General features: G+C 46.6%; 2 protein-coding genes across 3 annotated transcripts in view; one reads left to right on the top strand and one right to left on the bottom strand.

The window, feature by feature from the left end:
• drosha (drosha ribonuclease III) overlaps positions 1-10,907 on the bottom strand; it is a 68,202-nt gene extending 57,295 nt beyond the window's left edge. For both annotated transcript variants that reach the window (XM_086101566.1, XM_086101567.1), the window contains exons 1-14: positions 10,775-10,907; positions 9,599-10,385; positions 9,172-9,243; positions 8,797-9,076; positions 8,578-8,719; positions 8,012-8,172; positions 7,830-7,910; positions 7,347-7,433; positions 7,133-7,219; positions 5,912-5,983; positions 5,544-5,625; positions 4,790-4,861; positions 2,848-3,017; positions 549-673 (exon numbers count right to left, since the gene is read on the bottom strand). In XM_086101566.1, coding sequence (XP_085957692.1) covers positions 549-673; positions 2,848-3,017; positions 4,790-4,861; positions 5,544-5,625; positions 5,912-5,983; positions 7,133-7,219; positions 7,347-7,433; positions 7,830-7,910; positions 8,012-8,172; positions 8,578-8,719; positions 8,797-9,076; positions 9,172-9,243; positions 9,599-10,383 — 2,216 coding nt within the window. In that variant the 5' untranslated portion in view covers positions 10,384-10,385; positions 10,775-10,907. The remainder of the gene's footprint in view (positions 1-548; positions 674-2,847; positions 3,018-4,789; positions 4,862-5,543; positions 5,626-5,911; positions 5,984-7,132; positions 7,220-7,346; positions 7,434-7,829; positions 7,911-8,011; positions 8,173-8,577; positions 8,720-8,796; positions 9,077-9,171; positions 9,244-9,598; positions 10,386-10,774) is intronic.
• Positions 10,908-15,451: 4,544 nt separating this feature from the next.
• Positions 15,452-18,230, top strand: mc4r (melanocortin 4 receptor). Its single transcript, XM_086101572.1, has one exon. The coding sequence runs from the start codon at positions 15,619-15,621 to the stop codon at positions 16,579-16,581; it is 963 nt and encodes a 320-aa protein (XP_085957698.1). The 5' UTR covers positions 15,452-15,618; the 3' UTR covers positions 16,582-18,230.
• The last annotated feature ends 356 nt before the right edge of the window (positions 18,231-18,586 follow it).

Raw genomic sequence — 18,586 nt, 5'->3', positions numbered from 1 at the left:
AGTTCCGTTTACACCAAGCAGGAGAGTATTTTGATTGACAATTTGTCAAATTTCAAACCCATCTTCTATCGCCGCCCTTCAAAAATAAATGGCTTTAAGAGGATTTGATTTTGAGGAATTGGCATCTGAGTTGACACTCTTCCCTTTCATATTCAGCAAATTGCATGTTGTGTCAAGTTTAAGTCCATAGAGCAACTGTTCACCGCAGTCTCTTTCAGTTTGTTTGTTTTTTTCCATTAGCAGGCACTGAGGGTCCCTAGTTCACAGTTACGTACCTACGGCGGCGAGACCAGCTGAATTTGGACTTAAGTTATAACTTGCCTCCGAGAAATGCAGTGGTAGAGTCATAATGACATAATACACGAAATGTGAAACAAACAAAACACACAAAGTACACCACTGAGCCCGCCTTATTGTGCCGTGTGATAACTTGTACTCATATCAAGCAAATACAAAGCAGACAAAAATGTCTTTGGAATAGTCACATCCGCAATCATCAGTCAAGTTAAGCAGCCGCTTAGCACGTACAAAGCAACGACAGATCTTACTGAGGGTCTCCGGCGTAGCTGAGCTGGGCAGGCCGTATTCCAAAATGAACGATGATGGGGAAAGTGATGACGTCTGGGTTGAACTGCTCCCGGTCCAGCTGGTCGATCCGCACCGAACTCGGTTTCTGGGGAGCGACAACACGGGAGGGTGAGCGTGTTAGGGGTGTAAACCAGCTCGGCGACCGGGCGCCATCGTTCAATCATTCGCCGCACGGGACGCCAAGTGGCAAGTGGCAAGCGGACCCGCCGACGCTCGAAAGTGGGAGAAGCGTCCTCAGGTAGCCTGTTGCACCTTTGGCGAGGTCAGACGAGGTGACCGCAGCCTACGCGGCGTGAGGAACTCGGCGGCAGATGGCTGGAGACCCGCCGCTCACCTTGCAATAGTCGCATTCACGCCACACAAAGTAAGAGAAAAAAAACAGGATTGCGTGGTTTCTTTTTATTTTTAATTATTATTGTCGTTAATGACTTGACTTGCTTGAAAACTCAACTTGATTCTCGTCGGTATCTTGTAGCTCATTTGAAATCTGAAGGATAAGGCTTTCGGCTTTCGTATCACTTGCTGCAGCCGTTAAGTTCACCTCTGATGCAAACATCACCAGGGATAATTCCTGGAACCATGCCGCTCATCCAACGCAGTGCCCTTGCACGTCCACAATGTGAATGCTCCTAATAACCACTACCCTTTGATTGACAGCTGATTAACCACCCCACTCCCCCCACCCCGCCCCCGATCACATGAGACCTTGGCCAAACACAGCAGAGGACATGTCTATCTAATGAGTGTACGCTAACATTGATGGAGCAAATATCTGCCGATCTATACATGCAGTAAGACGGTAGCAGCGTCAGAAGAATATCGTGATGATTATTTCACACATTAAAATACATTATCAATGTTGTGAGGGTAATTTTTGTTGTTGTTGTTGTTTGCATGCACAAAAATAAATGTTTCAGAGAGAGCTGAAACATTTATTTTTGTGCATGCAAACACTTAGTTTTTCTTCTTTCTACCCCCCAATTTTGCTGCTGTAGACTTTCCCCAGTGTGGGACAAATAAAGGATATCTTATTTTATCTTAATCCTATACTGAACAACAATCGAAATTGAGGAATATTGAGAACTACGAAGGAGAAAATGCGATATATGGACAAACAAGTATTGCCGATTTCCTTTCACTTCCACACAGGTGGAAGGTATCCCAATACATTTGCTCCGATATAAATATAGCAACAGTCTGTAATTTATGATCTCATGCCTCTCTGCTCTGATGGAATTTTCCGGGTCAGCGCCAGGTCACCCTGCAAAAATTGGACACTGGAAGAAGACGAGAAGCCCAGGTGAAGAGAGAAGCGTTTGTGTGGTGTCAAGACCAAATTGTCATGAGGAAAATTGTCTATTTTTGGGGGGGGGTTGTTTAGCATTGCCCATCTGCCTAGTACACATGGTTTGAATTTAACTAAGGATAAGTTTCTGTCTGAAGACACCCTGGAAATGGTCAAAGACACCACACAATGGCCGCCTCAAATGAAAACGTTGCTCTCCCTGTGGCTTTTCATGCCACGGCTTCTTGAGACTTCTTTTATGGGCCCGGTCGTGATAGACATGCCTCCCAAATTTCAAGTCGAAAGTGAAACTGGCTTTGGGGGGAGGGGGGGGAGGCTGAATTTTCAAGGGAATGCTAGTGAGACAAATTTTAATGGTCACAATTTCGCCCAGGATGAACCGGTCCGGAAAATCTCATTCACTTGTAACTCTTAATGAGGACACGCGTGACCGAAAATGAATGGACATCACCCTGGTAACTTTGACAAATAGATGAATAATGCAGTGGAAGTGATATCTTCATAGGATCAACTCGGACGGCCGAATGTTTCGAGATGATTTGATGATGAAACCCCCCACCCTCCCGCCACCAACCCTGACACCGACCATTCAGAGCTGCCTCGGGGAGGAGCTGACTCAATAAGTCACGCTTGCCAAAAGGTCGTTGGTATGCAACGTTTTAAGCCGGCCGTGACATCGCATCACCTTCACCCGGACAAAATTACTATACGGCCCCTCAAAGGCTGGTGCGACACAGAGGTGAGCCAGCGCCACGGTGACATTAGTGCGTGGAGCGGGAGGGGTGCGGCGGGGGGTGGGGGGAGTACTGCATGACGATAGTGACAACCGACGCCCTTGGGGAGAAGAGGTGAATGTGCCGGTGTCACGGGCTAACGGGACAAACGGTACGACGGGTTGCGGATGCCCTTGGACTGGCGTCCTATGGCCAGAGACAAGACAAAGCCTTACTGACCGAGCCCGGGTTGGTGACGATCATGCCCTTGCACTCTTCCGCATACTTCTGCCACGCCAGCTCCTCCCACTGCAGCATATCGGCGATTTGCTCCTCGGGGACCAAAGGCTTGCTGCTGCTCAGGAGGTAGAGCAGCACCTGGTGCATGGACAGCACCTCCTTGCCACCATCTGCAGAAGCACAACTATGAGCTCAAAGCCGAACGCTACACAAGCAATTTTACTTCCAATTTTAGAGGTACAAGTTGAAAAGACACAACGCGACGCTATTTTTATCCAAGTACAGTGGACATATAAAGGCGACACACCTCTGTTCAAATCCTCGGTCCTTTGTTAAATTGAAAAAGAGACCAAGAGAAATCGACATTTTTACCATTCACCCAAACAACCCAGAAAAAAAAGTCTTCAATGAACAGTTTCAAATAAGCACAGAAAGCATGCTAGCACATCTGAACAAGAAGGTGTGCACACTTGTGCAACCGCATAGCGTCAGTGATTTGTCGTTACTTCGCCCGCGTGTGTGCGTGCGTGTCAACGTACAGAGGAACCTCTCGAGTTCAACAGCAGCTCCAACGTCGTCTGAGCCGGATTTCAAAAGAAAGGCTCCCAACGGAAATCATGCAAACACCGGTAATCACTTCCAGGTTGAACAATACAGCCGGTTAACAATACAGGCAATGCTCTAATGTCACGTCATAAACTGTGAACCGGGAAGGGAGTATCCAGATGGTGCCTCAAGCACGGCGAAAAAAAACTTTTTCATGTTTGACATTAACCAAATATGAAATTAAATATGCATTTCATTTGTTGAAAGTAAACAACGAATTCCCACAAAGCAAGGTGTAATATTTGAGAAATTCTCACACGGGGTTTTTCTTCACATTTCTTGTATTATTTATTTTCCATATGAAGGCTGACGCTGCTGCTGCTGCTCGCCACTTTAGCATCAACCAAAAAAAAAAAAAAAAAGTCAGCGCATTGACAAGCGGCTACATGAGTGAGCTCAAGCACAATGTCGACCCCATGATGAGCACACTCACACAACACAAACAAAAACATAGATAAAATGCAGGGGAATGCTTAAATGCAAAAGAGTGCGCACGTGGGTCAAGTAGAGTGGGCTTTAACAGACACGTATGCAACATTGATTGACCTGCATATCGTGTGCTTGCACATGGACACGAACCCTCGGCACTTGCAACTGGAAATGCATTCGGACGCTAATAAATGCATGCCCACACACTCTCACTGTGCACACACACAAACGCTGCATTGGAGTAGTCTTGTGCTTTTTGTAAAAAGAAGCGTATAAGTGTGAAAGGCCAGCTGAGTGAATGAAGGGGGGGGGGGGGTTGAAATTGCTTATTGATGGGAAGGCGGCTCCATTGCCAAAACAAGCGGTCAGCGAGAGAAAGAAGTGTGGCAGTGCAGCTGCGCCATCTAGTGAGCAAAAGAGGTGATGCGCTCTTTTCAGTAACAACGTTCAACTGAGATGGAAAATCTGCTGGGTGGAATATTGGTTGGCACAGCTACCTGACAGGGTTGAGGTTTGGGGCAACGACTAAGAATTTTCAGTATGTTATCCGTCTTGCGGAATTGTGATTCAAAGAAAGAACTGAATGATGACCACACTGGTCAATACTGCTTAAAAAAGGCATGCAGAAATATTGTGTAAAAAATATAAATAAAATACTGCGGTGGTCAAAGCAATGATGCACACCAGTGCAAAAGGTTTGTTTAGAGCCCTCTGAATGTCAGCGTGAATTCTTGTCAGTGTTTATTGGCCCTCTATTGATGTGTGCCCTGCAAGTGAAAGCCCAGGATGTATCTTACTCTCGCGCAAAATCAGCTGGTGATAGATTCCAGCCCACCTGGAAACCTGAAGGCCACCAGAGGAGGAGGAGAAAAAAAAAGTGGACAAAGTAGTGACATTCACGACTCACCGGGTAGGAATCGAACAAAACGAGGCATGAAGTGGAAGCGCTGGCATCCGCCAACATTCTCCCAATTTGGGCCTGGAGACGAGATGCAACAAAAAAAAAAAAAAACACACAAAAAAGTGTGATTAGAAAGCAATCATTAAAAAGCTTTATCGAGAAGGATTTTGAGCTTTGATAGCGATTTAGGGGAGCTTTTACACAGTGTGGCATTGTTTTATGTCTGGCCGATTCATCGATTTGTTTTTATATTTTTATTTTAATTGCCTGCGATGACTTTTTTTTTTTTTTTTTTTGAAACAGTTTTTGGGTGGGGCATTTAAAAACGGTCACTATTGTGAATTGAGCAATGTGGTTGATATATTGGGATCTTTTCTGACCCCTGGAGCCTGGTCAAAGACAGCAAGACATTGTCAACGCTTAAGATTCCTCACGAAAAAAAATCTGTATTGTTTTGAAGGTTCTTTAAAATAAATAAATAAATAAATAAATAAAAAACATGCAGGGTGATAAACTGGTTCAAAGCTTGTTTGGGTATTAGGAGAAAAGCAAATCCCAGAAGGTCAAAAAATAAATGAATTTTGACCAATGTCATTGTCACTTTTGAAGAGGTAGAGTAAAAAATGCATTTAAAAACATGATGTTATTTTTAGGGCCATTTGGGCCAATCTTAAGTGTTGCTCCGCATAATTCAACTCTTGGAACGCAGCCTGGGAAATGTGGAGCAACTTTCTGATCTTGAGGCCAAACTCCAAGGTACCTGCGAGGTTCCAGTCGTACAGCTCCAGAATGTCCCGGAAAAGGAAGGAGGCGAACAGCTCCAGGCCTTGGACGCAGTAGTTCTGCAGATGAGAAAACCAGCATGAGCGTGAAACACTCGGCGTAGGCGCACAATGAAGACCGCCTTTTATGCCAGCCAACGCAATGTTCCAACTTTTATCGCATAAGCCACCTTATCGACGCCATCATCCCTCTCGCATCTTCTAAAAGGATTAGCACCTCGGCTCAGGAGGCGCCGAGGTGTGAGAGGCGACGCGTGGCTCAGCGGCTCAGACACTCCAGATAAAAACAAAACAAAAAAAACAAAAAAAAAGGCTGCGAGATAGAAAAAAAAGAGCTTGCACTGACCTCGGGCGCCATCTCCTCTATGAAGTGGATGGTGTAATCTATGTTGAAGCGGATCACCCGGCACAATGGAATCTGGGATGATGAAAGGAGCAGAGGAGGCCGTGAAGAAAAGGGAAGCGCTGACTCATTAGCGCCGCGCGAGGCCGAGGTGACGGCTTTGCGAAGGGAACTCATTAAAAAGCTCGACTTTGGCAAAGCGCCGCAGCGCGACCCGGGGACGTCGTGGAACGTCTCACGCTCACGACATTTCGACACCTCAAATATCACTAAACAGATAAGCCTGACCGATCCCCGTGGCTTTAATCTCTCGGTTACACCCGCTTTTCCTGTCCGAGCGGGGGCACTTTGAGAGATTAACCTGCGAGACACATCCAAGGCGCAAACCAGCAAGCGGGGCGAATAACGCCGCAGCTCCGAGCCTTTTAATCCCCCGAGCTGCTACGAAGCGTTTAACCCGGGTTTTAAAAGGCGAAACGCCTGAAATGATCCAGTTGAAATCGCGGCTAATGCTCAGGACACCCCTGCTGCGAGAAATATGCACCCGAAAGGTTGAACATTCAAATTGGCGTGAAACCGCGGCAGGTGATGAACTTCTGCGTCACCTGGTTGTACTCGAGGTGACCTCGCTCGGCTCGGACTGACCTTTTCGCTGTTCAAAAAGAAGAGCATTATACTTTTTTAAGGAACATATAAATGTCAAGGGAAAAAAAAGCGACTTCATGAATGGAACAAATATTCCAGGGCTACTGGTATGGCGTCATAGTAATGGACCGTGTGGCCCACGGACATTACGTTGCACACTCCTGTTAGACAGTGTTCGCCCACCAATTCACAAATTCATTTATATTTCTAGAGTTCCCTCAAAACGACATCAAACCTCTCACTTTAAGAAAAAGCAGGGGACATTCATGACCCCCCCAAAAAAAATTCTGTTTACAATTGAATTTGTGACTCTGCAAGGCAGCGCATCTTGGCGACAAGGAACTATGTTAAAGTGACTGCTCGACGAGTGGTGTCCTGTAAATTGGGTCAGAGCCGAGTTTCGTCTCGTTTGGGATCTATTTACAGTTTAAACGATTAATACAAGAAATGATCAAGCGGTGCGCAAATTATTGTGGTCCCTCATGCATGTGTTAAGAAAAGTCGAAATAGCTCGGCTGAAGTTAGCATGAAGTAGAGTACGCGGAGAGTCTACGGTGCCGTGGTGACGGCTGCGCTTACACTGGTGAGACGAGTGTGGGAGAAAACGGAGAAGCCCTCAAATAGATACTCGTGGTCGTCGTAGTCGATCACAGTGGGACGGTCCGTCTGGAACGCAAGTGCAGGGCAAGGACACAGAAAGAGCAAAATTCACGCTACAAACATCACACAAGTCTCGATCATGTCAATGCTCGGCGGGCTGGCAAATGTGGGTGTTTTGACATCGAGTTGATACCAGGAAGTTGGTGGGCGGAGACACGGTTATCCGGTAGTGGAACAACTTTCCAGCGTTGTTGTTGAGCCCCCGACATGATTCGACAGGCTGGAAAACACAAAATCCCCAACGTTCAAGCCGACCAAAATCACAAGCGAGTAAGGCAACACAAAACTGAATAAAATCAACCTTTGTTTTTTTTCTTTGGCAAATAGTCTTGGAAAATCACGAGGTCAATTGTGACTTGTGCTAGGCTGCTACATTAGTCACTCTGAGTTCAAAGTGTATCCATTTTAAAAACATCCTGCACCTCATGGATCATTTGTAATTTTTGGCCAACCACTAGAGGAAGCCACAACAATTTGACAATCACTGCAATATTTAATTTTTTTTGTTTTGTCTTGTTTTTGCTGAGGCACGAAAGACCATAATGAAGATGCTATGATGAGCCACACTGAAGATGGCATAATGGGTGGGGGCGGGCGGGGGGGTTGTTCCTTTCACCTCTTCCCCTGGGTAGATGCTGTGACGAATGCCGGTGCGTCGGGCCTTGGCGCTGCACTTGCACAGGGGGCCGTCGTTCATCTGGACGAAGGTAAAAAAGTTCAGTAGATCAGATGCGCACCGAAATGCCAAAGGGACAAAACTGAGGGGGAGGACGAGGACGAGGACGTGGACGAGCCCACCTGTCCCGGGTCGTTGTACCACAGCTCCTCGTGAAGTCGATCCGGATGCGCTTTCTTCCTCTTGATTTCGGCAATGACGTCAAACAACTCTGAGTCGGAGCTGCTGGAGCAAGAACTTCCCTCTTCGTCCGACTCGCACTCCGACTCGCTGCTGCTGTTGCCTGAAACGCGCAAGTTCAAGTTCACATGGGGGGGGGGTGACACAAAAAAACCCATGATGCCGATGTATTGTAAAATCTAAATATAAAACACAAAAGTGAAAATGTGAAGAAATCAACTGGTTCAATAAAATGTAATTAATCCAAGTCACAAACACGTACATCTATTTGTGTGTTGATGGGTGCCATTAATTAAGGGGCGTGGTCAAGTGAGTGACATCAATGACTGTGGTTCCGTTAATTATACCCTCTGGCAGGGGCGTTTAATTGTACTGCCTGTCGCTATAAATCACTGGCATAGACAGATGAACGCAGATACATAATTTGTATGAAATTATAATTTTAGGGCCAATTTTCCACGATATATTCGTGCTTGGCAATCACTAGTTTATTCAATAGTAACCATACCGGGATCCTCGTCCAGTTTGGTCTGCGGCGGTTCCCATTTGGGTCGAGACTCCTTGGCTCTCGCCTGCCGCTTTCCCAGCTCCTCTTCAAAGCGCTCATAGAGTTCCCGCAGTTTACTCGTGCCGACGACAGTCGAATCTCCCTGCCGGGGAAAAGAAAACAAGTGCATGAAGTCAAAGCCACAGAGACGAGCGGAATTGTCACACTTTGAGTAAATACCACTTGATCCATGGGGTCGTTGGAGTAGAAGCTCTCGGCGTGGGTGCAACGGATCCAGGCGGGCTTCAGCAGATCATCATCCTCAGCCTCATCCTCGCCTCGGTCCTTGTCCCGCTCGGCTTCTCCTGGCTCTCTCTCAACACCGCTGGCGCACTCCTCGGAATCTCTGCCGCGGCCGAAAGATTGGCCGCGGTCTCGGCTTGGGGCCGACGAGGACTCGGATCGGCGGTCCCGCTCCTCCTCCCAGCGACTGCGCTTCCTGTTTCTGCTGGTTGAGCGACTGTGGAGGGGGCGGGGGGGGGGGGGGGGGTGATGTTCAATACGAGGTCGAGACATCAACAGTAAATACGATCCAGCCCAGCGGATCCTGCATACCTGCGAGGCCTCTTTCGGTGGTGTCGGTCAGGTGACGGGGATTTCCGACTCTCGCGGTGGCGGTAGCGCTCTCTATGCGCACACAAAAATCAAGAAATTGAGAAACTTCAAGCAAGAGTTACTACCTCTGAGGGTTTGTTTTTGATCCTTAAACCTGATTTTTATGACAAAGATTGAGTAGTTTTACTTGATTTTAGTTTTATGAAACCACTTCACTCAAAATATGTGGAATGAACAATTGTTAGTGAATTCATTGATTACACGGAGAAAAAGAATTTGGTTTTAAACTGTATTTCTCTTTTAAATGGGCCAATTGGACCCAGAAAATGGCAGAAGGGCTCAAATTTAAACAACAAACCTTTTTTAAACCCCAGAAATTAACACGAAGCAGAACGTACATTTAAGCCTTGGGGGAAGTTTCGTTTACCTGCTGCTATCGCGGCTCCGACGTGAGCTGCCAGGGGACCGTCCTCTGTCATACTCGGATCTGTACCTGCAGCCCTCAATCCGGCCGTGCCTGTCCGGGCTCCTGCCGCGGTCCTTGCGCTCGCCAAAAATGTCCAGACGGTGCCTGTCGCCACGGCCACTATAGGCCCGCTTCCGGTAATCATCATGGTGATATTCTCGCTCCGGGGACCGCCTGCCGATAGCACTGGACTTCTCGTACCTGTACTCTCCCCTATGGTGGAAGCTCTGCTCCGGTTTGAATGGACCGGGGCTCTGGATGTGTTCCGGTTTGAAGGGAGGGGGAGGGAAAGGGGGGTGGGGAGGATGGGGGTATCCCATGTGGTATGGAGGGGGGTAAGTCATAGATGTAGACGACTTTGGGGGCGGCAAGGGCGGCGGGGGCACGGGCGGCATCATGTAAGGGTGGTAGGCATTCGGCGCCATCAGGGAGCCGGCTACGGGGGCACCGGGCAAGGGGGGAGGCGGAAAGCTAGGCGGCTTGGCGAAGGGTGGACATACTGGAAAAGGGTGAAGAGAGCCGGGCGTCGGGGGAGGCACTGGAGGCGGGTACGACATGAAGTCAGGATGTGGTGGCATGTAGCCGCCGCTGTTCCCGTGGAAACCCGGCATTGTGGCAGCTTGAGGGTCATAATTGTGAGGGGGTACAACGGGGAGAGGCGGTGGGGGCCTCAGTCTGGGGGCTCTGTAGTTTTGCCCGCAGGGCACTGCTCCCCTGGGTACCCCAGAGTCTTGATGGAAAGACATGTCTGTCGGGTGGGGAAAAAAGTGGTCGGAATATTATATGCATTGAAGAACAACAACGTAACAAATGTCACGCAACATAGCAGTGGATCTTTTCATTGTTATTGTACAAAGTTATTTTTCGCCTCAATAGTTCGACAAACACGTAGGAGAGAACGACAGCAGCACACAAATTATGAAGCATAACGTGATTTTTATACAACCACCATGAAGATGCCAAAAACACAGAAACAGTCCAGCGTATCAATAATTAAATGACAATCAAAAGAGAAATGCAGACATAATGTTAAAGCGGCGAGGCAAGAACTAGCCCCGAACATCATCGGTACGTTAGCGACCCAACATACTAGCAAGCTCGCCGCACCACCGAGCAAGAATACTTGAAATACGTTACCTTAACAATTAAATACTGAACGGTTCGGAACCCACCTCACCAAAGTATTTTCGTAACGTGAATAAATCAAAAAATGTGGACAGGGTGAACGTGAACGGGTTATCACAAATGTCTGGTAAAACGAGTCTTTCCGTGTTTCCAGTCGGAATGTTCATGATAAAACGCATCGATGGACCAATCAAAGGGCTCTCTTTCAGTGATTGGCCAATGACAAGGCGTTGTGATGTTTTACTTCCTGTATGCCTGTACCCGCGCGCGCCTGTCATGGACATGGACACACATAAAAACACAAAAAACACAAAACACACTCACATAAAAAACTCACAACACACACATTATATATAGGTGAGTCCATGGGGTCACCACGGTCTTTAGTCATTTTAATCATTTAATGAGGGCAGGAACGAGTCTTCTTTGATATCGACACTTCGATCGACGGACAAAATATTGGGTACACAATGCACATCTTGAGGAGCTACTGTATAAAATACTCATCTGAGTTGACGACAACAATATTCATTCCTTATGAAACTATCATGGATGTGCTGCTTTAGCATTCGTCTAATGTTTGCAGTGACGTACGACTACACAACTGCGTACATTAAAGAAAATAAGCAAAACACGTGGATGTAATTTCACTTGGTAGCCTCTAGAGGGTAGCAGAAGAACATTTATCACACTGCATTTTTGAAGCTGCGTTACTATGGCAACTTCCATGGGTTGCACAAAGGAGCATCCAGGGAGGATGAAATACACCGTCGAGTTCATTGACTACTTCGGGCTCTATTAGTTTTGTGCATTCTTTAAGAACTCGGGGAGGGTTTCTCGCAGCGGAAATCCACGACACTCACCGCACTCCATATTGATCCATCTCGCCAGGCGATGCTATGGCTTTGCGCCTCGCGGCATCAACCCGGGTGGCACAGAAAGAATGTAAATACTTTTGATGTATTCAGACCGCAATCAATCTCATGGATATTTTGGGGAATGTTGTTGTATAATCTGTTTTTATTGATTAGCTAATTCATCCATGTATGGAAACCTCCTCATTCGGGTGCCAGGTGAACTGGAGGCTTAGCTGACTTTGTTTGAGAAAAGTGGACTGCTCCCCATTATGTCCATTGGTTGGTTGGAATTGAACTGTGCGTACTTGTTGTTTGGAATCCGAGTACTGATGTGTGACCGTGATGGCTGGGCGTTCATATTCTCCACCATCCTGCAGCCTGACTCATCTCTTCCCTTATAACAGGCAAAAAAATAAAGGAAGGAAATTAGTTTTGCAGCTCCTTTTTTGAGCATGCAAAAACGTACAGTCCAAGGGAGTCACAAACGGTTCTCTTTTCATCCAGTTGCTCTTTGATAATGTTTTCTGACCTCGCGCGAAATGGTTTTGCCTTGATCCCAGGAGCATTGATGACGAATCAGATATTCTCCCAGAAGAAGTTTCTTCTTCAGAAGTGGGCAAACTTTTTCACTGAAGGGCCACATTTTATTTATAAAAACAAACAGATGGGCCAGCGCGTTAGTGACAAATCAAATCTATTCATTCATCTTTAATTGTTGCGCTTATCCTGTTCAGAGACACGGGAAGCTGTAATATATGGATAAATTATTGCTCTCTCATTTTTCATTGCATTATGTCTAATTCATGTCGTTGCTGTTAATTAACACATTGCCTAATAAACTACACATCAAATGTTAAATATATATTGGCATCTTGTGCCAGTTATTGACCTTGATGCCTTTGTGCAGTAACTCAAAATCCCTGGCGCCTGGCAACATATTCCTCATATGGTCACTGACGATGCACTCAGTTGGACTGCTGAGCAAAGGGAATGAATGTCACCAAAAGGAAAAAAAAAAAGACAAGCGGTCAAGGACCTTGCTGTGAGATGAGCCCCTGCAGCCCAAAACTATTGCCTTTAAAAAAAATTTTGAATTCACTAGTTTGAAGGGTGACAAGTACTGAGAGAAGTGCAATTGCTCATCCTCTCACGTGTATTATCTCTCGAATTACTATGGAAACCAAATAGTCTTATTCGACGCGCACGTGTGTCCACCCTGCTCCCAAAGTGCGCACTTCACACACCTTTGTTTACTTTTGACGCATAATCACAATCGAGCATTTAGCCCAGAAGGTATTTTATCACCCCAACCCCATCTGACCCCGTCCAAAAAAAAAAAAAAAAGAGTCACAATAATTAATTTGGATTTCCAAAATGGGTCTATTTATGATTGACATGTCTGCCAAAAGTTGTGTCCGTTGCTGGAACTGGTATTAACTGCGAATTTTAAAAAACACAAAAAAACAAAAACAACTTCCGTTTATGACAGTAGCTAAAAATAAATAAATAAACAGATGTTTTTTGCTGCTGTTGTTATTTTTTGATCACTCGCGGTGAAAGCGGGAACAAGCTGTGCTGCCTCTGCGAGTGCAGCGTGACAACTTCGTGTTTCCAGGGATGAGGAGTGAAGACTTTAAGTGAACCTAACATCTTCGGTGGAAGAACAATCATGGGGTGGGGGTGAGGGGGGGCACCGAGGCTCTTCAGTCTGAAAGCTATCATCAGAACGGAGAATTTCATGTGATCTGTTTTGTTCCACCGACGAAACCGTCGGAGTGAAACAAGCCCCAAACTGCATTCGTGAAACAATTTTTCGACGTGCTTGGCCTCAATGATGAAAATGCGGGGAGGCTGTTTTTGTCTCCATGCAATTTGATTGAGAGCAGCTTTCGGCATATACTTATTGGCCACAACCGCAAGTAGTGGAGACGATGGCTTGTTTTTTTTTTCGCGGTTCCAAAGCATCATTTTGTCCACTTGATGTACTGTGTACTTTTCGGGATCGTATTCGGTGGGGTCACACACTGTTTTTTTGTCTCTCCATTGGACTCGCAGTAAATTAGCTTTTAATGTTCTAGCAAATCTTCACCTTGTTTTCAAAAAAATATACAGTATAAAATTATTTTTTTGGTCACTCGGCAACCGCCGCCGAAGCGCCGAGTGAAGAAGGTTAATCAAGCCGCGCCTCGCATACACAACGACTCATATTCACCACTTTGCACTTATTTGTCGGATGATTCGGCAGAGTTGACGCCCTGTTTATTTCCCGCAAGCTCGCATCACATTCGCCGGCATGAACGGCCACTTAAAAAAGCTACGACGCGCTCGTTAGGGCGCAACTCATGATGTCGCAAAGTCTCGCGCGACCACTGCGAGCGAAGAAAAAAAAAAAACATTGAGGGACAAACTCGCTTTCAAACGACATCCTTCAAACAAATACATCTTTGGACTGACGTCAGCGACTATGTTGTGGACATGTGACATTCTTGACAACATTTCTTACAATCGCCCCCCCTGTGCCGCTCCATTCACAAGAATACGTCCATGAAGCAAAGCAAACATGTGACATTAAGGATTTTCCTTGACAGGCTCATGGGAGGGAGGGGTGACGGGGGAGGAGGGGGTTGGGGGGGTGTCATGTGCAAGTTAACTGGGTTTTTCTTCCCCCCCCCCCCTCTGCAACAAGACATAGTGTATGCACGCACAGGTGCACAATCAACCATTCACCTATTTATGTATGGATCAATTTGCATGCTCCAGCCTTATGAAAGCTCGTAATTGTTCCTGCATAACACTCACTCCTGTGGCGCTGGCATCGCGCATGCATGAATGTCAATGTGCGCAGCGGTCATGATGATGACTTGAAAGTTCTGTCTCTGAAAAGGAGACCGAGAGCAATCATTTCAAAATCTTTTGTCACCTGTAACCTGTACAACTCAACTGCACAAAAAAAAAAGAGAAAACGCGATTGCGCAAAATGCGCTCACGTTCTAAACACAGCGACATCTCCGGTGGTCAGAGGGTGTGCACACTTATGCAACCACATCGACTCAATTGTTTTGTTTTGTTTTTTACTTTGCTTCGTGTGTGTGTGTTTATACATTATACATATATATTTTTTTACTTTAGTTGTACAAGTTACACGTCACATCATGGTGATTTTTTTTTTTTTTAATGAATATCTTGTGCCAGCCTGAAATCCACCAGCTGTAGCGTTTCCACAGATTGCAACTAACTCTCGTTTGTTATTGTCATACGGCATAACTCAATTGAAAGGAGTGAATCTGAAGTCATTTTCGACACGGCTCATCGGACCTCCTCAGTGATTGTCTTTTGTCCTGTTTTCCCTCTCGGCTGTCGTGAACGACGTTGAGAAACCCGCGAGGTCGTCCAAATGCAGCAGGCGGCAAAACTTTTTGACTGAAGAACTCGTCCTTCGAGGCAGTTTTGTCGAGCCGCTGCAGGGAGGGAGATTCATCCCCCGCGCGGCCTTGAATGCATTCTTAAGAGCCCGAAAGTCTTTGTTCGGGTTCAGAAAGCCTCTTCACTTTTACATGCCGACGATTTACAGGGAGCGGCGATGTGTTCGCCTGCATCTTCTTTTTCCATTTTCACGATTGCTGAGCAACAACGTCTTTCTTCTCTCAATGTTTTCATTCATTAACGTCCTCCCCTTTTCTGGCCTGACTCACATCTCCGTCACCAGCCAATGGGAAAGATGGACGGCGAGGGGTGGGGGGGGGGCAGTGGTGCGTGTGTGTGTGTGAGCTGAGGAAGTATAACAGCGGTAAGTGGGAGGATCGCAATCACCATCTCCAAGTTTGCCCACCCTGCACTCGCTCGCGGAGCTCATTCCGACTCTGCTCTGGCCACTCCTGCTCCCCTAGCGAGGACCAACCTGAGAGGAGATCGTTCGATGCGCCCCTGAACGTGAGGTGGCCCTCTTGAAAATGGGTGCGAGACAGAACGAAGGTTTTTAGGAGGGAAGAAGGAAGAATCATGAACGCCACGGGGCAGGAGGGACTGATCCCGGGCGAGCGCAACCGGAGCCAAGCGTCACCCACCGCAGCCGACGAGCGGGATTCCTCGGAGGGGTGCTACGAGCAGCTGCTGATCTCCACCGAGGTCTTCTTGACCCTGGGCATCATCAGCCTGCTGGAGAACATCCTGGTGGTGGTGGCCATCGTCAAGAACAAGAACCTGCACTCGCCCATGTACTTGTTCATCTGCAGCCTGGCCGTGGCCGACATGCTGGTGAGCGCCTCCAACGCGTCGGAGACCATCGTCATCGCGCTGATCAACGCCGGCAAGCTGAACATCCCGGCGCGGCTCGTCAAGAACATGGACAACGTCTTTGACTCCATGATCTGCAGCTCGCTGCTGGCGTCCATCTGCAGCCTGCTGGCCATCGCCATCGACCGCTACATCACCATCTTCTACGCGCTGCGCTACCACAACATCGTCACGCTGAGGAGGGCCACGCTGGTCATCGGCGGCATCTGGGCCGGCTGCATCGCGTCGGGCGTCCTCTTCATCGTCTACTCGGAGAGCACCACCGTGCTCATCTGCCTGATCAGCATGTTCTTCACCATGCTGGTGCTGATGGCCTCGCTGTACGTGCACATGTTCCTGCTGGCGCGCCTGCACATGAAGCGCATCGCCGCGCTGCCGGGCCGCGCGCCGGTCCAGCAGCGCGCCAACATGAAGGGCGCCATCACGCTCACCATCCTGCTGGGCGTCTTTGTGGTGTGCTGGGCGCCCTTCTTCCTGCACCTCATCCTCATGATCAGCTGCCCGCGCAACCCCTACTGCACCTGCTTCATGTCGCACTTCAACATGTACCTCATCCTCATCATGTGCAATTCCGTCATCGACCCCATCATCTACGCCTTCAGGAGCCAGGAGATGAGGAAAACCTTTAAGGAGATCTTCTGCTGCATGCACGACATCGCGTGCGGGTGAACGCGCAAGTGGGGCCGACGGCCTTCACACCGCAAAGTCCGGGACGAATGTTTACTGAGAAAGCTTCTGAAAAGACGTTTAAAAACGTCTTTGGGAGTGAATGAGTTAAAAAAAAAAATGATGTCCAAAATAGACATTAAGTGCCCCAATACTTTTACCCGGAGAGTGGAGTAATTCAACAATTCCAGCATCTGATTTCAGGAAGCATGTGGGAAGAAACTCAGACATCCCCGAAGGGCTGACGAGACTTGATGTGTCCTCTGCCGTTGTGGTAGCCCTTGTTATGCGCCCTCGCCGCTGCTCCAAAAAAGATGGGAACATGCTCTCGGGGGTAATCATGAGGCGAGAGAGCACAACAAAAGAGAGATTGTTGCACTCATACAAAGTTCTTGTGAAGTACAATCACGACTTGAGCCAAACAGCTGAATGAGCCGAACGAGTCAAAACTCTTTGACGTTTCACAATCTTTTGTCCACTCGAAGCACCCGCTCCAGGTTGGCGAATTTTATAGGTTCCGGGACCCCTGACAGGGAAGAAGTTTTATCAAGGTCCTCTCATGATACAAATGCCAACTGAACACAAACGCTGCGTCAACACTTAAATGCTATAGGACTTTTAAAAAAAAATTATTATTATTATTATTTAAAAATAAATTCCAAGTAAAAAACTCCTAATGTCATCCCTCACAAATTCTTTTTTTAGGAAAAAGAAGTGTGAATATATTTCTATTTTTTTTCTTTCCAGTAAAAAAAAACTCCTGTCACCATAATGAATTCATTTTTTAGAAAAAAAAACATATCTATATTTATTTATTTTTTTAATTTATCAAACAAAAAAAGCTCCTAATGTAAAAATAAAACCGTAATGTTAAAAAAAAAAAAAAACAAGTTCCGACATCGTGAGAATCGAGTTGTATTTTCCCAAGACAAAGTCACAAGTTGTTTCGCAAGGGAAAGTCACGTGTTAACGAGTGAATTTCAAAAGGACAACTTTGGTTCTGTTCCACATACCTCTGCTCTGGAGGAAAAGTAGGACTCGTGTCTCGGAAGAATATGCCTTTTTGATCTGAAAAATGAAGAAACGAAGAGGACAATGTTGAACAAAAAGAGGAAAAAAACCCCTACTCTTTGGCTACTAAAAAAAAAAATACACTGAGACTTCATTCCTGTAATAATGCACCTTTTGCTCTTTCAAAAAAGAAAAAAATAATAAAATAAAAAGGCCTTAAAATGACATCATCGTGCTGACTTTTAACAGTAACTGTGAAAAACTCATAATTGTGTCGATCACGTGCCGTGTCATGCCCCGCGTGGCGCTAACCTAGCATTAGCTATCTGTCCATCTGAACGGTCGTTACGTTTCCAATCCGCCGCGCTTCGCCGGCTCCGTGCAAGTGTCGATAACAAATCAACCGTCCTGTCGGAACGCATCTGTTGATCATCGTGTGAGACTTGAGATCCTCTGACATAACCCAGCCGGACAAATCATTTGACGCCTGGTGGGAGTCGAGCGTGTCACAAGTTGCTTCTTGTATCTTGGCCTCAACGGAGTGTAAGCATGTCGTAAAAACGGATTCTTATTTGGTGTTCTGTTGCTAAATGTGAAGTCAAGCTGCTCTGCGTCATGTGAGCCACCGCTGGAAAGATGAATAAAACATCACCGGGGTCTTGAATTGTGCTTTGAGTCGGCTTCATTTTGGGTAAAAACAATTTTTTTTAATGGATTTCTACAAATGCACGTCATGCATTCATACACAAGGGCAGTCATTGTCCTTGATGAATATGAAGTAAAAAGAAACAAGCGCAGCGCACAATAAATCAAATCCCGCTCAAGTATCACTCAGATCATTTCTACTGATATTGATTTCACTTGTTTTCAAAGCCGCATGTGCGGCGAACGAACGTCGATCCAGGCCCGTTCAGGCTTCATAATTCGATTCCGAACTAAAGGAAGCACAGGAGGAGACATTTTCATTTATTTATTTTTCCATTACAACAAGAAAATA

Source organism: Hippocampus guttulatus, chromosome 21 (assembly GCF_054856545.1).
Source record: "Hippocampus guttulatus isolate MCC_2025c chromosome 21, RoL_Hgut_1.0, whole genome shotgun sequence".
NCBI lineage: Eukaryota > Metazoa > Chordata > Actinopteri > Syngnathiformes > Syngnathidae > Hippocampus > Hippocampus guttulatus.
Note: the sequence above shows the minus strand (reverse complement) of the source record. Positions and strands in the feature narration are given on the sequence as shown.